Source organism: Podarcis liolepis, assembly GCF_965112155.1.
Source record: "Podarcis liolepis genome assembly, chromosome: W".
Classification (NCBI taxonomy): Eukaryota; Metazoa; Chordata; class Lepidosauria; order Squamata; family Lacertidae; genus Podarcis; species Podarcis liolepis.
This window is the reverse complement of record NC_139568.1, coordinates 10697946-10717697: the sequence shown is the minus strand read 5'-3', so window position 1 is coordinate 10717697 and position 19752 is coordinate 10697946. Positions and strand designations below refer to the sequence as shown.

General features: G+C 40.7%; 1 protein-coding gene across 8 annotated transcripts in view; it reads right to left on the bottom strand.

Annotated features, from left to right (window-relative positions):
• LOC310697670 (far upstream element-binding protein 3-like) overlaps positions 1–19752 on the bottom strand; it is a 395403-nt gene that overhangs the window by 166110 nt on the left and 209541 nt on the right. For all 8 annotated transcript variants that reach the window (XM_083484353.1, XM_083484354.1, XM_083484355.1 and 5 more), the window contains 2 exons: positions 9826–9924; positions 7778–7882 (listed from right to left, as the gene is read on the bottom strand). In XM_083484353.1, coding sequence (XP_083340479.1) covers positions 7778–7882; positions 9826–9924 — 204 coding nt within the window. The remainder of the gene's footprint in view (positions 1–7777; positions 7883–9825; positions 9925–19752) is intronic.

Below are 19752 nucleotides of genomic sequence, written 5' to 3'. Positions count from 1 at the left end.
TGCATATAAACCAACTGGAAATGGCTAAAGCTCCTGGACCTGATGGCATCCTTCCATAAATGCTAAAATCACAGGCGGACTGGTGGGCCCCTTTCCTTGTAAGGAGAATCAGAGCTTACAGGGTTAATAGCTGTTAAAGTTTGTGAGTCGTAAATCCTTTGACCCACTGAGTCTGCTGCAACGGCACTGCAATAAATTTGATTTATTGCCACTCTAACAAACTTCAATGGCGCCCACGCGCTGCCACTCTTCTCAGTTGCCGGATAATAGCAGAGTTCACACGCAGCATAAAATGGCTTGTCTGTGTCAACGTGGTGTCTTCAATAAATCAGCTCGACACCAGTGCTTCTAATCTATCACTCTTTATTTAGAAGCATAACAGAAAAGAAAAACCTACAGAATCTAGCTGCATGTTCGCAGCTTTCTGCCGCTAACAAAAACAAAACTACTTTGCTCACATTCCCAGAAAGACTGCTATCCAGAGAGAGTTCAGCCCCCACAGAGCACAGATCAAAGGAAAATGCCCGGGTCATGCGGGCAGTGCACCCAGTGAATCAGAATGTTTCCTGAAGTGTTAACTCTTGACTGTCCAGAACCACAACAATAGCTCTATGTGTCGTCCTGTCCACTGGGGATTGTTCTTTGTGTGTGAGCCAAGTGACTTTCATTTTTGGTCTGAGAGGGTCAATCGTGCCAGCTTGTTCTCCCAGATGATTTATTTCTCTGCTGTAAATAAAACACTTCTTCGATTAGGAAGAAGCTGTATATGGACTGTTATTTCTGCACCCACACAAGGGATACTCTCCTAGAAGCTGCGAAGTCCAGAGGCGCAAGGAAGCGTGCCGGACATCCAGAAATCATCACATTCCAACTTCTGGGGAGGCGCCTCCGGAAATGGCTGGATTCCTCTGATCGGGAGGAATCAGCTCCGTGGAAATCTGGGTCTGGCCGCGAAGGCGAAGACCTGTTAAAAATCACAGGCGGGAGAAGCCTGTGAGCGTAGGATTCAGCGGGCACCTTTTGCGCCTCCCCCACTCACAGGGAAACCCGGTTTCGGGGATCCGGAGCGACATGGGGTGAGCGGCGCGGTGCTTCGAATCATCTGCTTCTTCCACGGAGCGAAGCCGCATAGCTGTTGTCGGAGAGCGCTGACTTTTTCCTGTGGACAATTTGACTCTAAAGTAACTACCCGTGAGTAGAGCTTAATCGGGAAAATTGGATTTTTAAAACGTCTAATTTGGCATAGAAACGGGGAAGGTTCAATACAGGAAGTCCGCCTTCCCCTTTTGTAAATAGACTGAAGCAATTGAGGCAGCAAGCTGAAGTCTTGGAAAGTTTTTTGTAAAAGACTAAATTTTCATAAGTAAAGAATATAATCCCCCCGTTGGAGGCAGGAGAAGGGGGGGAGTTGTGGGCTGAGTTTGCCTGTGGAAGAGACCAAGAGAGGTAAAATACCACCGCTCGGACCCTGGGAACGGGCTGCTAGTAGGTCCGACATTTGGTGGGACGTTTTTTATATATATATATATATATATATATAAATTTTTATTGATTTTACAAAGTTTTTTTAAAAACACAATACAAACATATAAAAAGACATACAAACACACATAACTTCGTAACCTTAATCTCATAAACCTTGTTTCTCGGACTCCCCCATACCTCCCCTTTCTGCATCCCAATGTCCAAAGTTTTTTCAGCAACTTCTAATGATTCTGTCAGAAATATGTCTTACTCATCTTTCCTCCAATCTATTCTTATATCGCTGAAACCCTTTCATTCTCAAAGCCTTGACATTTTAACATCCATCAAGTTTATAATAGTCCTTAAGATAAATTTTAAATTTCTTCCAGTCTTCTTCCGTCGTCTCCTTCCCCTGATCACGGATTCTGCCAGTCATCTCAGCCAATATCATGTAGTCCATCACTTTCATCTGCCACTCCTCCAGAGTGGGTAGCTCCTGTGTCTTCCAATACTTTGCGATGAGAATTCTTGCTGCTGTTGTAGCGTACATAAAAAAAGTTCTGTCTTTCTTTAACACCAATTGGCCGACAATGCCCAAGAGAAAGGCCTCCGTTTTTTTAGGAAAGGTACATTTAAGTACCTTTTTCATTTCATTATATATCATTTCCCAGAATGCCTTGATCTTTGGGCACGTCCACCAAAGGTGATAAAAGGTACCTTCAGATTCTTTACATTTCCAACAGTTTTTGTCAGGCAGATGATAAATCGTTGCTAGCTTGACTGGGGTCATGTACCACCTATAGATCATTTTCATAATATTTTCCTTTAAGGCATTACATGCCGTGAATTTTATCCCGGTGTTCCACAACCATTCCCAGTCAGCAAACATAATATTATGACCAATGTCCTGTGCCCACTTAATCATAGCTGATTTAACTGTTTCATCTTGTGTATTCCACTTCAGCAGCAAGTTGTACATTCTCGATAAAATTTTAGTATTGGGTTCTAACAATTCAGTTTCTAATTTTGATTTCTCCACCTGGAAGCCGATTTTCCTATCTTGTTTATACATCTCCATTATTTGATAATAATGGAGCCAGTCTCGTACTTTAGGTTTCAATTTCTCATGACTCTGTAACTTCAATTTGTCTCCTTCTTGTTCCAAAATTTCCCAATACTTTGGCCATTCGGCCTCCATATTGAGCTTTTTGAATGCCTTAGCCTCCAAGGGAGACAACCATCTAGGGGTTTTATTTTCCAACAAATCTTTATATCTTGTCCAGACATTAAACAATGCTTTTCTAACAATATGATTTTTAAAGGCCCTATGCACTTTGATTTTATCATACCATAGATATGCATGCCAACCAAATGTATTATTGAAACCTTCCAAGTCCAAAATGTCTGTATTCTCGAGGAGCATCCACTCTTTCAGCCAGCAAAACGCTGCTGCTTCATAATACAATTTTAAGTCCGGCAGGGCAAATCCCCCTCTTTCTTTAACATCTGTCAGTATTTTAAATTTAATTCTGGGCTTTTTGCCCTGCCAGACAAATTTCGAAATATCTTTCTGCCACCTCTTGAAACAATCCATCTTGTCAAGAATTTGCAAAGTTTGAAACAAAAATAACATTCTAGGCAATACATTCATCTTAATAACTGCAATTCGGCCTAACATTGACAATTTCAACCTTGACCATATCTCTAAATCTTTTTTGATTTCTAACCAACATTTTTCATAATTATCTTTATACAAATTCAAATTTTTAGATGTCAAGTAAACCCCTAGGTATTTCACCTTCTTCACCACTGTCAAACCTGTTTCATTCTGAAATTTCTCCCTCTCCATAACTGTTAGGTTTTTTTCCAACACTTTAGTCTTTTGTTTATTCAGTTTAAACATTTGGTGGGACGTTTACTGACAGCGTTTGGATCGTTCATTGACAGTTAGCATAAGAGAAGACACATTGTTTCTACTGTCTCCAGCAGTGAAAGTAACTGAAAATTGAAATTAGTTTTGGGTCGTTTGAACTGTGCCTATAAGAGGATATTATTTGTCAATACAAATAGAAACTGTTTCCCTCTAGTGGAAGTTCTTGAAACTGGCGGCTATGTAAGATCTGGGCTGGGAAATTTCCAGCTGTAAGATAAAAACCATGAGACTGTGAGACTGACCTTGAATCTATTGAGTGTTATGGTAGATGGGAAAGACAGAATGTCGCCAGAAGAGGCCTTAGCGGTTGTATTAGTGAAAATAAATGACTCGCTGGAACAGCTTCACAAGAAAACGGATGTGATAAATATGAAAGTGGATGCTGTAAATATTAAAATTGACTTAATGGCAGAAAGTTTAAATAACCTGGGACAAAAGGTGAATACCAATACAGAAACCAACCAGAAATTGATACAGGAATCTACCCTGATACGGCAAACTGTGGATGAAGTTAAGGAGGAAACCCTTGCTGCTGAAGTTAAAGTAATTCAACTGGAGAGAGAGAGAGTCCCATCCATACAAGGACAACTTGATGAATACAAGCTGACACTTGTTATGACTGAACTTAAAGAGAAATAGATGAAATTGAGGAACAGAGCCCTACCTGAGGAAAAGAAAAGCTTGATAGAGTTTCAGGAGGAGATAGGACTAACATTGGTTGAGAAAGAGAGGTATTTGTGGGTTAGTATGACCGCCAGAAATGTGAATCTATTCAAGGGCAACTGTGAAGGACGTTGGCTTGAAGAGAAGGGGGATTTGGAAATAGGGTTAAATTGGAAGTTGTTATTGTTGGGCCGAGTTGCTGTGGTGGGGACGAGGGTTGCTGTGATGTCGGGGATGTTGCTTTTGTTTCAAACATTGCAAGCTTTGGATGGGAGGGATTGTCTCAGGAGGTGGCAGAGGGACGTCTCTAGATTTGGTTGGCAGGGCAGGAAGCCTCGAGTAAAATTTAAGATATTAACGGATGCTAAAGAAGGAGGTGGACTTGCCCTGCCAGACCCCTAAATTCTGTTGTGAATCATCTGCTTTTTGCTGGCTGAGAGAATCGGCAGAATCCGAGACCAGGGAGAAGAGCTGGTGGAAGAAGACTGGAAGTTTAAAGACTATTTATAGAAATATTGCAAAATTAATGAATGTTAGAACAAAGTTGGAATGAAGTTGTATGGCTTTAGCAAAAATGTTATAAGGAATTAAGTATAAATAGATTAATAGTGCATTAAAGGGAACAAAATAAGGTTAGAATGTGTTAAGATAATTATAGGATAGAAAACAGAGGAAGATGGAAAGGAATTGCTGAAATAATTAATTGATGTGGAATACAAAAAGGGAGGTGTGAGGAAGTCGTGGAAATAAGCGAACGAAAGATATGACATTGAAATTGTTTAATGTGCTTTAAATGGTCTTTGCTTTGTTTTATTTGTCTTATGTGTTAGTGTTTTGTAGTGTTTTTTTATTGTATTGTGTTGTTTTTCGTTTGTTTTTTGTTTTTTGTTTGTAGTGTTTAAATTTTTGGAAACTCAATAAATATAATTTAAAAAAAACACAAACAAACAGAAATCATCACATTCCTAGCCACTCTTTTCACTCATATAGGCAATACCGGCTGCATCCCAAGGGACTGGGGCACAGCCATAGTCGTTCCATTCTATAAAAAAGGCAACAGAGGGGATCCATCACCTTATTAAGTGTAATTAGCAAACTCTATACTGTACAAAGCACCTGCTGGAAAAAATCACAGAGTGGCTAGAGGATAAAGACATTCTGGCAGCAGAACAAGTGGGATTTAGACCCGGCAGGTCCACGCTAGATCACTGCCTAACGTTACAACACCTTATACAAAAATATAACTCAGGAGGGCAGGCCTCACTATATGCAGCCTTTGTTGATCTAAAAGCAGCCTTTGACTCAGTTCCCAGAACCAGACTCTGGGACAAGCTTTGGCCCACTACCATCGATAGAAGGCTACTATATTTAATTCAGGTAGTACATTCAAATACGGCCCTTAGAGTCAGGTGCAGCCGGCTAGGGCATTTAACAGATCCCATCAAAACATTTAAGGGTGTCAGGCAAGGATGCCTTTTGGCCCCTTTATTGTTTAATTTTTATTTAAATAACTTGGTAACCACTCTCCATAACCTTGACTTCCACCCTCCGAAGTTAGCAAACCGGCATATCACGGCTCTGCTTTATTCAGACGATGCGGTAATACTATCCAGAACTCCCTTAGGGCTTAGGAGAGCACTAAGAAAATTAGCTGCCTATTGTGAGATGGAATGCCTCAAAGTAAATTATCAGAAGACCAAAATTCTTGCTTTTGGGAAAAAACCAAAGCTCAGAAACTGGAAACGTCAAGGCCAAAATTTAGAACAAATCTCGAACTATAAATATTTAGGAATGGTGGTCCAGGCATCAGGATCCAACAAAATTCATATTAACTCAAATGAGTGTGCCGGAGAAAGATCTTCAAATGCTATCCTTAAATTTTTTAGAACTCAAGGGGGTTTTTATGTCCCTACGGCACTAAAATTATATAAAGCCAAAACATTGGCACAGCTCCTTTACGGATCCTTTCTGGGTCCACCTCCCTCCTTGTTCATTCCCCTTGAAAGAGTGCAATCCAAACTCCTCAGAGCCAGTCTGGCTGGCAGACAGCAGTCTTAAACACTCTTCAGAAACTGGGCCCTGCTCCCCAAGCCCTCATAACTATGGGCCTAGATCTGTGGTCAAGCTAGATCTGTGGTTAGGCAAAGAATCATGGACACAGAGAGACAACAGGACTGTATAAGGGTCCCCAATTATAAAATCATAGAAAACGGGAGATATGTAGCCACTCCAGCAACATATCTATTTTTCCTTGCATCCAGAAATGCAAGAAGGGCTTTCACTCTTTCTAGAAGCTCGGCCTTGCCCTCATCAGTTCTGGAAGGCTCCTATAGAAGCGTCTCGTACTCACAGAGACTTTGCGCCTGCCCATTAGGGGAAATAAGGAAGCCCCAAACATATATATTTTTAGATGTCCTTTTTATGCTGAGATTCGTAGAGACACCATTGATCCTTTGCTGAAGAGGCTTGCCAATCTTTCAGACAAGTCTAACCTTAATTGTCTCCACTTAGGTAGGCAAAGATCACAAGATGACCTGGCTGGTAGTCAGATTCTGCGCCCAGATTTGTAGGCACACATCATCCTCTAGAATTAAATAGCTTACTAGGAAAAAGCTGAAGTCACCCTTTAGGGCACCTCAGGGTCAATTTTTATGGTACCCCAAATCTCAGTTGTACAGGTGTATGTACGTATATATCTCAATTTTAACTCATGAGCTATTGCTGCAATCTGCTCTAATTGTATATTTTATCTTTATGAACACTGTTTTTATTGTGTTGTGTGAGCTGGTCTTTGACCATAATAAATTATCTATTAGCAGGCTTTCACTCAGCCCTGCACGGTAAATAGCTATCAAGGAATCATGATCCCACGCTAGCTCCTTCGACAGCAAACTGAACTATGTACTGTACTCCATTACTGAGTTAGACCCCTGCTTCAGCTTAATTAGCTTTCATGTATTTGCAGGTTTCTGCTGCGGGTCCTGGGACATGGAATAGAGATGAGCCATAAAACTGTTCAACCGCAACAAAAAGGGTATTGATTAATTAGTAAGGTAATCACCCAGCATCTGGCGGCTCCTTCCAGAAGATTAATAACTAAAAACACACGCTCCTGGTCTGACAAAAAGTCATCTTGCCTCACCTTCAAAAACATTTCCATGTTCGCTTTCAACCCAAGCAACTCAGAGATCTGTCCATTGAACTTCAATGGGGGAATCGGGGTGTGTGTGTGTCTCATTGACCGTCTCTGGGTTTCTCCCACCATCCTGGCCATTTCTGCATGTTGAGAGTTGACGGCCATTGTTAATTGTTCTACGTGTCCTCTCAGCGTTAAATTTTGTTATAAAAGGCATTGAAATTGCTACTTTCAGTTATCAGTCTTGGCAGGCTGCACCCTGGCAGCTCCTGCCCTGTTTGTCATGATTTATGACTTAACTGGCAATTAAAGAGGACTTGGGGCAATCTGTCAGGGTACTGTCAGCGGCTCCAGGCTGGTTGCCCAGGAAAGCATCATTTTAAATAAATGAGTAATTACTTCAGCCTCCTAAAGCTGTGCAAATATGCACAATATGCATGTATGCATGTATAAATCAATAAATAAAATAATATAAAACCATCTCTCAACTTCACTTTTTCCCCTAGGGAGAAGATTCCTGTATTACAGGGAATTGGACTAGATGTCCCTTTGGGTCTATAACATATAAGATAAATCCACACCTCTATGCTGCCTCCGCCCATTCTGGAAGTGAATTCGTTGCGTATGCCCCTGAAGTCTGCCTGGTCTTTCTCTCGAATGATCTCCAGTACCATCTCTCTTGCTTGCTGTTCAAATGCAGAAGGAGGAAAACAGGTTGATGACTAGTTTTGTTAGATCCCCACACAAAAAAATTATCCTTGCCTCTTCAGGGAGCATAATACTACTTGCACCTCCTGCGGTCTCCAGCAACAGGTATTAGAAGCATACTGCCTCTGACAGCAGAAGTAGAACATAGCTGCTGGAGTTAGGCAGGCCCAAGGTTCTCCAACAAGCTTCATGGCTGGGGTGGGGAGTGTTTTGAACCTGGGGCTCCCCTCACCTAAGAATATATGAAGAGCTGTGCTGGATTAGGCCAATGGCCCATCTAGTCCAGCACCCTCACAGTAGCCAACCAGATGCTTGTGGATGCCTGCAAGGAGAACCCAAGCATAAGAGCATTCTCCTCTCCTGCTGTTGCCAGCAACTGGTAACTCCTTGCCCAACACTTTTATCCAGCACACCACACTGGGTCTCTTTCGACTGTATTGCAATTTCATGAAGAGCCAACCACCTGTCTCCTTGATCCTTGCCCATCCTGGCTAATAAAGGCAAGCCAGGAAGGGCTGAGCGATGGGCTCTGCGGGGTGCTGAATGCTTCCCTCTGTGAGGGAGACTTCCCAGACCCGCTGAAAGAGGCAGTCATTAAACTGCTTCTTAAAAAAACATCTTTAGACCTGGCCAATATGGCCAACTATCGCCCAGTCTCAAATCTTCCGTTCTTGGGCAAGGTGATTGAGCGGGTGGTTGCTGAACAACTCCAGACACGCCTGGAAGAAGCGGACCATTTGGATCCCTTCCAGTCGGGATTCAGGCCTCATCATGGGACTGAAACTGCCTTGGTCGTGTTGGTTGATGATCTCCGGTGGGCTAGGGACAAAGGTGAAAGCTGCTTCCTAGTTCTGCTGGATCTCTCAGCGGCCTTTGATACCATCGACCATAACATCCTTCTGGACCGTCTAGAGGGGCTGGGAACTGGGGGCACTGTCATACAGTGGTTCCGCTCCTTCCTCCTGGGCTGTGTCCAGAAAGTGGTGGGGGGGATGAGTGTTCAGACCCTTGGGCTCTCACTTGTGGGGTGCCTCAGGGTTCTGTCCTCTCCCCCATGCTTTTTAATATCCATATGAAGTTGCTGGGAGAGATCATGAGAGGGTTTGGGCTGGGTGTTCATCAGTATGCGGATGATACCCAGCTCTACCTCTCTTTTAAATTAGAACCGGTGAGGGCGGTGAAGGTCCTGTGTGAGTGTCTGGAGGCAGTTGGAGGATGGATGGCAGCTAACAGATTGAGGTTGAATCCTGACAAGACAGAAGTACTGTTCTTGGGGGACAGGGAGCGGGTGGGTGTGGGGGACTCCTTGGTCCTGAATGGGGCAACTGTGCCCTTGAAGGAGCAGGTGTGCAGCCTGGGAGTCATTTTGGATTCACAGCTGTCCATGGAGGCACAGGTGAATTCTGTGTCCAGGGCAGCTGTCTACCAGCTCCATCTGGCACACAGGCTGAGACCCTACTTGCCCGCAGACTGTCTCACCAGAGTGGTGCATGCTCTGCTTATCTCCCGCTTGGACTACTGCAACACGCTCTACTACTGCAACACGCTGAGTGTTGAGCAATAAAATTTAATTGCTGCCAATTAACTTGCCCGCTTCTAATTTACAGCTTCAGATAACGGCTGGCAGGGCTTTTCTGGCAGCCTGACAACACCCCTCCTCACCAGCAGCGCAAGGATTTGCACTGGTTTCCTTTCCTTTCCTTGACCAAACTCTATTTGAGTGGGTTACCAATGTAAAGGTGTGTGGCAGATGCAAATGGGAAAAAGGACTGCTTGGCCCATATGCTTGAGGTCCTCCACCCTGCCACCATCATTGTGTACATGTGAGAGAGAGACAGACCGACAGCAGTCCAACTGTGCCATAATTGCAAATCCTCCTAATGTTCTATCAGCATAATGGCAAATCCTCTTTGATACATACCTGTACTTTAAAAACGTCTCCAGTAATCCGGAGAGGTTTATCTACTCCAGTTGGCAAAGGACCGTCTTGGATCATAATCATTTTCACGCCTGTTCGTTCCTGCAAAAGTGCCAATGGCAGTGCAATGGGGAGAGAAAAGAGAAAATGCCACAAAAAATAAATGGAAATGCCAAAACAGACAGAAAGGCTATGAAAATGGTGGGGAGTGGGGGTGGAAAAAAGCAGGGATAAGCAATAGGAACTCCCCTGGAGCTTTGGACTTTCATGTAGTTACCGTAAGTGACATGGCTTGGCCAGCTTTTCCTGATAACTCCATAAGCAGAAGGCAAGTGACAGTAAAATGAAAATGGGGGGTGGGGTGGGGAGAGAGGAAGAAGCAGGCAAGGAATTTTTGCTCTACCTTTTGCTCTACCACCCTCTCCCACTTTCACTTTGCATTTAAATGCTTGTGCTCATGGTGCATTCATATAATTGTGTATCAATCACGTATTGTTTTTGACTAAAAGCCGTTACAAAACCTGCAAATCCAATAAAACCTATTAAGAAAGATCCAGAAATAAGCAACCATTTACAATAAATCAAATTAATCAATCCCCTGCACAATCTACAGGATTGCCTTTTATGGGACTAGCACAAATACTTTTAGCGGCTTTTGCAAATAAGGCTGTTGTATATGTAACAAGTGGGTCACAGTCAGATAACAGCCAACATATTTTCACTTCAGGGGTCTGTCCCTGTAGCAGTGCCAACATCTGTTCCAAAAATCTCTTTCTGGGATTTTGATAGAGCTGACAATGGGGTATGTAATGGGGAAGGTCTTCTACTTCACCTACCCCACAAATACAGAATCTTAAATGTCTTGGAGCTTTCCTATATCTTCCATCTAAGACTGATGTGGGTATTGTTTGAAAGCGGAGAGCTGTAAAAGCAGTTATCAGGGAGGCAAAGGTAAGTGTCTGCAAATATTGGGCTCTGGTGCGGTTAGATTTCAGCAAATGATACCAATGGGAGAATTTTGAGATATAGATTAAAGATAAATCTTGCTCATTATCCTGCTTATAGATCCAATTCCTGAGCAGTCTTTTAACTCATGGGAATACAAAAATGTCTTGTCAGGTTTTCTGAGACTAGCAAATCTTGTGCTAGCTTGGCCCAACCACCCTTCTGCCATTGGTCTTCCAGGCAGTGTCTAGGCAAACGGTCCTCTGACATATCCGGGACCTTTTTATACTACGAAAGAGCAGCCATCTCCGCCCTAGCTTTTACAGACACCACGCCTGTCTCTGTCCTGAGGAAAGCAGCCAGGGTACCTGGAGGTACTGCCAGCACACATTCTGGCACACTTCCAGGTCTTTCAGGTTGTTGTGATTTATTCCCCAAATTTCAATACCATACTGCATTTGAGCTACTAGTTTCCCTAAATAGACTTTTAGGGCTGGAATTACCAGCCTGCCACCTTTAGAATAAAAAAAAGTCAGTATAGCATAGGCTGACTTCTGTACTGTTGCTATTATGTTTTGTAGCTGAGGTTTTCATGATTTTTTCTCATCAAAGGAGGGAACCTGATCTACTTTGTTGCCACCTAGATTTCAATTAAACTTAGGGGTGCGTTTGCCAAAGATAGTCACCTTTGATTCTGTGTAATTTATTTCTCTGATGGGCAAAGTTTCTCTGATGGGCAAAACTTGTTTAGTTTTTTCAGGCTTCTCCTCATCCCTATTCTATTCAAAGATAGTAATACAATATTATCTACATATATCAGAATTGCTGTTTTATGATTCCCAATTGAAGGAGGAAATTGATCAGGGTGGTTTAACTTTGTTACAATATTATTAATATAGAGGTTAAATAAGAGTGGTGCTAGCAGAAAACCTTGTCTGACTCCTTTATCAGTACTGATTTCCTTCGTCAACCTTCCATCTGTACTGATCCTTAGCCTTATGGTTGTATTAGTATGTAACTCCAGTATTAGGAGTACAGTCAAACCTTGGTTCTTGAATGGGCTCCATTTTTTAACATTTCGGTTCCTGAAAGCCAAAAATCCAGAAGTAAATGCTCCAGTTTTCTAACATTTCTTGGAACTCGAATGTCCAACGTGGCTTCCACCTGAGTGCAAGAAGCTCTTGAAACCGATCAGTTGTCAAAAGTTTCCAAGTCAAATGGTCTGCCGGAATGGATTACATTCAACAACTGTGGTTTGACTGTAACAAACTTTTGTAGATGTTAGTCCTTGCAAGTTTACCCCACAGAAGATTCCTATTAATTGTATCAAATGCTGATACGTCAATAAACGTAGCAAAAAGTCGTTTGGAAGGAAAACTAGTGTATTTATAGATTAGATGATGCAATACAAAAAATTGATTGTACTGTGGCCCTTCCTAAATCCAGCTTGTTCCTGATGCAATATATTGTTTTCTTCCACCCAACTTGTCAGTGTGTGAAGAAGGTAGTGGCTATATATCTTAGAGCTGATATCCAATAAGCTAATAGGCCGATAGTTCTGGGGGCTATGCTTATCACCTTTCTTGTTGATTGGAATGATTACACTCTGCTTCCAGCCCTCAGGGAAAGTGCTAGTACAGTTTATATACAAAAATAATTTTGCTAGGAGAAGAGACCACCAATCAGAGTTGTTCTTCAAAACCTCTGATGGGATCATGTCCTCTCCAGGAGCTTTATCATTCACTAAAGCACCTATAAGATCGCTTACTACTTGTTCTGAGACTGGGGGCCATTCTGGTAACAACATTAACCAGTCCTGAGTAGTAGTTGGTCCATTAGGACAGCTGTCACAATCACTTTCAAAGATATTGCTGAAGTAAATACACCAGGTATTAGCAGAGATGCAAGCATCTAACATAGGATTAAAACCTGTGTCTGAGATCAAATTTCAGAAATGTCTATCATTTCTATCCAAGGGGGGCATTCCCAACTCTTTCCACTGAATAATCATGAATGACCTCCTCTCCCCTTAGTAGTCCCTTATAATCTGAATGATAAAAAGCCAAAGTTTCCAAATTACCGTATTTTTCGCTATATAGGACACACTTTGTCCCCTCCAAAAATGAAGGGGAAATGTGTGTGCGTCCTATGGAGCGAATGCAAGCTTTCGCTGAAGCCTGGAGAGCGAGAGGGGTCGGTGTGCACCGACCCTTCTCACTCTCCAGGCTTCAGGCAGCTATCCACAAGCCTTCGGAGCCCGCGGGAGTTCCCGAAGGCTTGCGGGAAGCAGCCTGCAGCCCGGGGAGCGCAGCGCCAACTCCCGCTGCGCTCCCCGGGCTTCAGGCAGCTATCCGCAAACCTTATATTTTTATTTTTTAATTACCATATTATTTGGCCATTCTTTTTCTGCATATGTTTATCTTTTTCAACGTTTTCAATGCTCTCAACATTTGGATTTAAAAATTCATAAGGACATAATTTGATTTTTGTGGTTTGCTGACTTGGTGGATTAGCCTAATTGGTGGCAAGAAGATAAGTTTTTATTTTTCTTCAACAATAAGAATTTAAGATTTTGCCTGAAATACTGTCGAAAATTGGAAACTGTTAGCCATTCAAGAGGCAAGAAGATTTGTTTTGGGGTCCTTTGGGTTGTAAATTGAATATATAATTTAAAATTGGGAATATTGTTGGGAATTGGAAGTCAGTAGCCACGAAAGTGGTAAGAAGATTGCTCCCACTGACTCTGGTGGTGTTGGGCCCCTTCTCTCTCTTTGTATTTGGGTACTCTTTCTATTGTTTGATATTGTATTGTTTGATTTTTGGGAAGGAATCGGAAGGGCCTTAAAGGGAATGTAATCAAAATGACTCATTTACAGAAAAAAGTGAGTGAGAGAGGAACACCGATGGAAAGGAGAGGCTCTAAACAGGAACCAGATTTTAAAGGAGAAATATTGTTTGCCGAAATTAAAAATGATATAAAGCAAAGTGAAAAGAATATAGAGACTAACTTAGAACAAGTGGATAAAAGGATTGGACAGATGGATAAAAAAGTTGATGTAGCAGTAAATGAATTGAAAGGGCAATTAAAGGACGTAACTAAGAGAACACAAACTTTAGAAGACGGGATGAAAAGGACAAAGCTGGAATTGAAAGAAATGAAAAAAGAGGAGAAAAAATAAAAACAGGGATGTCGGAAATTAGTAAATCACAGGAGGAGGTGTGGGATGTGATTGCCATGAATGAACTCAGGCAACGAGAAGTTAACCTAAGGTTAAGATCTGTGCCGGAGACGCAAGGTGAAAATATTAAAGAGAAACTGATAGAAGGGATAGCACAATGGTTGGAGCTGCAGACAGAAGAGGTGGCAAAAACAGTGCAAAACGCATTCCGAATGAAGGTAAGAACAACTAAGGCAAGGAAATTTCCAGGTGATTGTTTGATTACATTTAAGGATAGAGAAATGAGAAATATGATATTACAAAAGAATAGAGAGAAGAGATTGAATATTGAAGGGAATTACATAATTATCTTTAAAGACATCCCAATCAGGTTGTTGAAACGGAGAGACCCATATAAACCAATGGTGCAAATTCTCAAGAGAAACAAGATAGAATTTAGATGGGAATTTCCGGAAGGAATCTCCTTTTTCTATAAAAGCAAGAAACACAACTATACAAGCCCAAAGGAAACAAATTTCTGAGAAGATACAAGGAGTTACGAACAGATGAAGAAGAAGTAAGGGGTGCAGAAGCAGGAACAGGAGGTTCGGAATTGGAGGAGGAAGAAGAAGACAGGAAAAAACGGAAGAAGAAGATGAAGAAGAGAAAGAAAGATTATAAATTTTGTAATAAAAATTTAAAAAATTAATAAGAGGTTAAAATGGCATTGAAATTATGGGCTTGGAATATTAATGGGATTAACAATAAAAAAACGGAATAAAATCGAACAATATTTGAAAAAGAAAAACTTAGACATTATATGTTTACAAGATACTCATGTGGCAAGAAGACATAGAAAAGTTTTGATTAATAAAAGATTAGGAAATGAATTTATATCTTCTGACAAAGACAAAAAGTGGTATTGTATATAAGAAACAAAACTGAAACTCAGCAAATTTTCAAAGATGAAGGGGGAAGAGTTATTGCAGTCCAGATCAAATGGCAAGGAGAAAAATTAATAATTGTTGGGATCTATGCACCTAATGGTAATAAGACTGATTTTTATAAAAATTTAGCAGAAAAATTGTTTGAATATATGGACCAAAAGATTATAATAATGGGAGATATGAATGGAGTGGTGTCAATGGAAATGGACAGACTGAGAGCAACAGGGATGAGTAAGGATGGAAAATTACCTAAGACTTTTTTTTTCGATGACAAAGAATTGTAATTTAATAGACATTTGGAGACTTAGACACCCACTGGGAAAGGAGTTCACATTTCACTTTGAGCCAAATCAATCAATGTCAAGAATAGATCAAGTATGGGTATCCAATGAATTAATTCCGAGAATATTGGATATTGAAATTCAACCAAGAGTAATTTCGGATCACAGTGCAATAAAATTTGAAATAAAAGGATAGGAGGAAAGAACCTTCAGATGGAGAATTAATGATTCCCTTCTAGATGATCAAAAAATCATTAACAGGGCACAAAAGTATTTGACAGACTATTTTGTAAATAATTGTAACAAGGGCACGAAAATTAAGACAGTATGGGATGCCAGCAAAGCTGTGATGAGAGGATTTTTTATCCAGCAGAATTCATTGAAAAATAAAAGCAGAGAGAAAGGAAAAAAGGAAATTTTAAAGCAAATAATGGACAATGAACAAAAATTAATAAAAAAACCTAACAATTTGAAAATAAGACAGAGTATAAAGGTTTTGCAAACACAATTTGCAATGATAATAAATAAAGAAGTGGAATGGAATTTTTAAAAAATGAGACAAAGGAACTTTGAATTCGCTAATAAATCAGGAAAATGGCTGGTGTGGCAGATTAAGAAAAGGAAGGAACAGAATACTGTTAATAAAATCATCATTGAAGGTACAGAAATAGATGATCCGAAAGGGATTAGAAAGGGATTCTTGGACTTTTACAGACATCTATACAAAAGTAGAGAAAAGAATAATATGAGGAAAATAGAAAGATTTTTAAAAGAAAAAGAGGTGCAGAAGATCCCGACAGAAAAAAAAGACAGACTGAACGCCCCAATAGAAATTGAAGAGATAAAAGAGGCAATAAAAGAATTGAAAAAAGGGAAAGCTCCAGGACCAGATGGATTTACGGCAAGTTACTATAAAGAAATGAAACACATCCTACTTATACCAATGAAAGAAGTTATGAATAACATTATGAAAGAAAGAGAAATCCCGGAAACCTGGAAAGAAGCCTTTATCACATTTATTCCAAAACAAGATTCTGATTTAACACAAGTTAAAAATTATAGGCCTATTTCATTGTTGAATACAGACTATAAAATCTTTGCAAGTATATTGGCAATGAGGATGAAAAAGGTATTACAAGAAATTATACACAAAGATCAAGCGGGTTTTCTTCTGGGCAGGCAGATGAAAGACAATATAAGAAATATAATTGATATTTTAGAATATTTGACTGCCAGGAATGAGAAACAAGCTATGTTAATATTTGTGGACGCAGAAAAGGCCTTCAATAATATATCATGGCAATTTATGTTAAAAAATTTGGAATTGATGGATGTGGGGAAAGAATTTTTTAACGGAATAAAGTCTATATATACAGAACAGAGAGCAAATTTGATAGTAAATAATATTACTACAGAAGATATGAGAATAACCAAGGGCACAAGGCAGGGATGTCCTCTTTCCCCATCGTTATTCATCTTGGTACTGGAGGTCTTTCTGAAATCAATAAGGAAAAATGGAGAAATAAAAGGGGTGACAGTAGGTCAAAATGAATATAAGGTTAAAACTTTTGCCGATGATCTGGTACTAACAGTGGAAGAACCACTGAAAAGTGTAAAAAAAAATATTAGAAGAGATAGAGCAGTTCGGTCAAGTGGCAGGGTTTATACTGAATAAGAAAAAGACTAAAATAATCACAAAAAATATGAATCAAGAGATGATAGAAACAATGCAACAACAAACAGAAATAGAAGTGGTAAAGAAAATCAAATATTTGGGAATATGGTTAACCCCCAAGAGTATTGATCTGTTTCAGAATAATTATATACCAGTGTGGAATGGAATAAAAAGAGATCTGGAGGTGTGGGGAAGGATGAAGTTATCATTTTGGGGGAGAATTTCAACAATAAAGATGAGTGTGCTGCCAAAGATGTTATTTTTGTTTCAGACAATTCCTATAATCAAGGGGGCATCAATATTTAAAGAATGGCAAAGAGTAATCTCAATGTATATCTGGCAGGGTAAGAAGCCAAGAATTCAATTTAAGTTATTAACGGATGCGAAAGAAAGAGGGGGCTTCGCTCTGCCAGATCTGAAACTATATTATGAAGCATCATGCCTCTGTTGGGTAAGAGAGTGGATAAAATTAGAAAATGGAGAGTTGTTAGATTTGGAAGGTTTTGACAATAGATTTGGTAGGCACGCATATTTGTGGTGTGAAAAGAAGAAAATACATAAAGGTTTTAAAAACCACATTTTCCGGACTTCCGGAGGCGGCGCGAACGGCAATGGCGGTCTCCTTCGCTTTGTGAAGGGGAAGCTCCGCGGAAACGGGTCGCCCGCTACGGCGAAGCGGGGACCCACGTCGGAAAACCACAGGCAGAGTGAGCCTGTGGCCGTGGGACTCGGCGGACACCAGAAGCGCCCCCCGAAACGAAGAAGGAACCCCGTAAGGGGTCCCGGAACGTGGAAGGGCTGGTGCGGTGCTGTGAGTCGATCGCTCTTTCTGCGTGAGTGAAGCCGCATAGCTGCTGTCGGTGAGCGCTGACCTTTTTTCCTGGAACATCAGATTTGGAAAACATCAACCCGTGAGTAAGAGGGACTAAAGGAATTGGAAATTAAAGTAATTAAAATTTGGCCAAAGCGGGAGACGCAACCAGGAAGTCCGTCTCCCGGTTCTGCTTAACTTTTAAAGCAAAGTCTTTGATCTGAAGCCTTTGAAGTGGAGTTAAAAGCTTCCAACTCGTGCATTACTTGAACTGTTTTTACAGAGACTAAGGGACTAAGGGACTTAACTAATTTGGTTTTGGACTTGGTTTTACCTCTCCCTGTGGATTTATAATAATAATTTACAAAGAAACCCAGGTACTTGGACTGCCAATTTATCAGAGCTGTCAGACTGCAGACTTTGTTTTTGCTACTTTGAATTGTTACATCTGAGTGTTGCTGGACTAGACACATTGAAGCATTGTTCTCTGGCACTTTTTCTGAAACATTGTTCTTATAATAAGGATCAACTCTGCTGATTATAAGAGAGCTGAAGGTCTTTTTGGAATTTATGACTGATTGGACAAATATTAAAACTTTGAAGTTTTTTGGAACAAGTTGGAATAATTCTTTTCGTTTCCCTCAAGTTACGTCTGTACTCCCCCTAGAGGATTTTGGATTTATAACTGTTTGCGACTTGTTTTTTTCTCTTTTTCTTCCATCTGTTGTTTACTCTCTGGGCTTGTGGATTCCCATGGGATCATATACAATTTGACCTTGGCACGTAGACAGGAGTGGAATGAGTGGCTTTGGGAAAACAAGATCGGCCAAAGCTAAAGCTAAACAATTAACGCAAACAACTTTGATTCCACAGACGCGCAGATCATCTGTCCCTGCTATTTTGGTGGCACAAGAGGAAGAAACTGAGCAGGCCTTGCTAGAAGGTATGGCTGCAGGAGGATCTGCCTCAGTATTAGATAAAATTTTGGAAAAATTGGAAAGTTTGGACAAAAAGGCAGATGAGCATTCGGCTAAGATTGATCAAACCACAGCCAGTGTTAATAAATTGACTGAACAAGTTGCTCAGCATGCACAATCAATTGGGAACCTTTTTGAAGCCACCACAGAAAATCGTAAATTAGCTGTGGAAGCTAACCAAAAAGCTGAAGCATTAAAGGAAGAAGTAAAACCATTGCATAAGCAATTTGGTGAACAGCAGGCCTACCTGTCTATGATTGAATTACGAAATAGGGAAAAGAACCTGAGACTGAGGGCAATTCCAGAACTTGAACAAGGGGACTTAATTGATTACTTGACAAAGGAATTTTCCAAGTTTTGGCCCTTGGAGGAAGAAAAGGACTTTAAAATTGTGAGTGCCTTCAGACTTGGAAGAGTAGCAAGGAAAGACAGACCCAGAGATTGTTTGATTACTTTGAGATCCAAGGAAGAAAGAGACAAAATATTAAGCTCACATTACGAAAAGTCAATTGTAAGCCAAGGCAAGAGAGCGGAAATCTACAAAGACATCCCAAAACAACTTTTGGATCTTAGAGCTACTTACACAGAGCTAGCAAAACTGCTGAAGAGCAACGCAATTCCTTTTAGGTGGGAATTTCCCCAAGGATTATCTTTTACATTCAGAGGGAAGAAAGTAAAAATTAAAACACCTGAGGATAAAGAAAAGTTCTTGAACAACCACGGAGAAGACCTTCAGAAAGGGATCACAGGAACTCCTGAGTCCTGGCCACCGCCTATACCCACACCCTTGGGACCTGAAGACCAGAAGAAAGAAACACCACCACCTAAGGAATAACAGATTTGTCCAGGATGTCTCTGCAGCTTTTTAGCTGGAACATTAATGGCGGTAACTCCCCGGAAAAAAGGAGAAGGATATTCCATTTACTAAAGAAAGAACAATTGGACATTATTTGCTTGCAGGAAACACATGTGACAAGGCTCCATAGAAAAGTGTTAATTAATAAGAGACTAGGCCAAGAATTTATTTCATCTGACCGTGTGAAGAAGAGAGGAGTGGTGATTTATGCTAAGGAGAACCTGTCACCAAAATTTCTTTTCAAAGATGAGCAAGGAAGAATTTTGGCAATCGAAATACA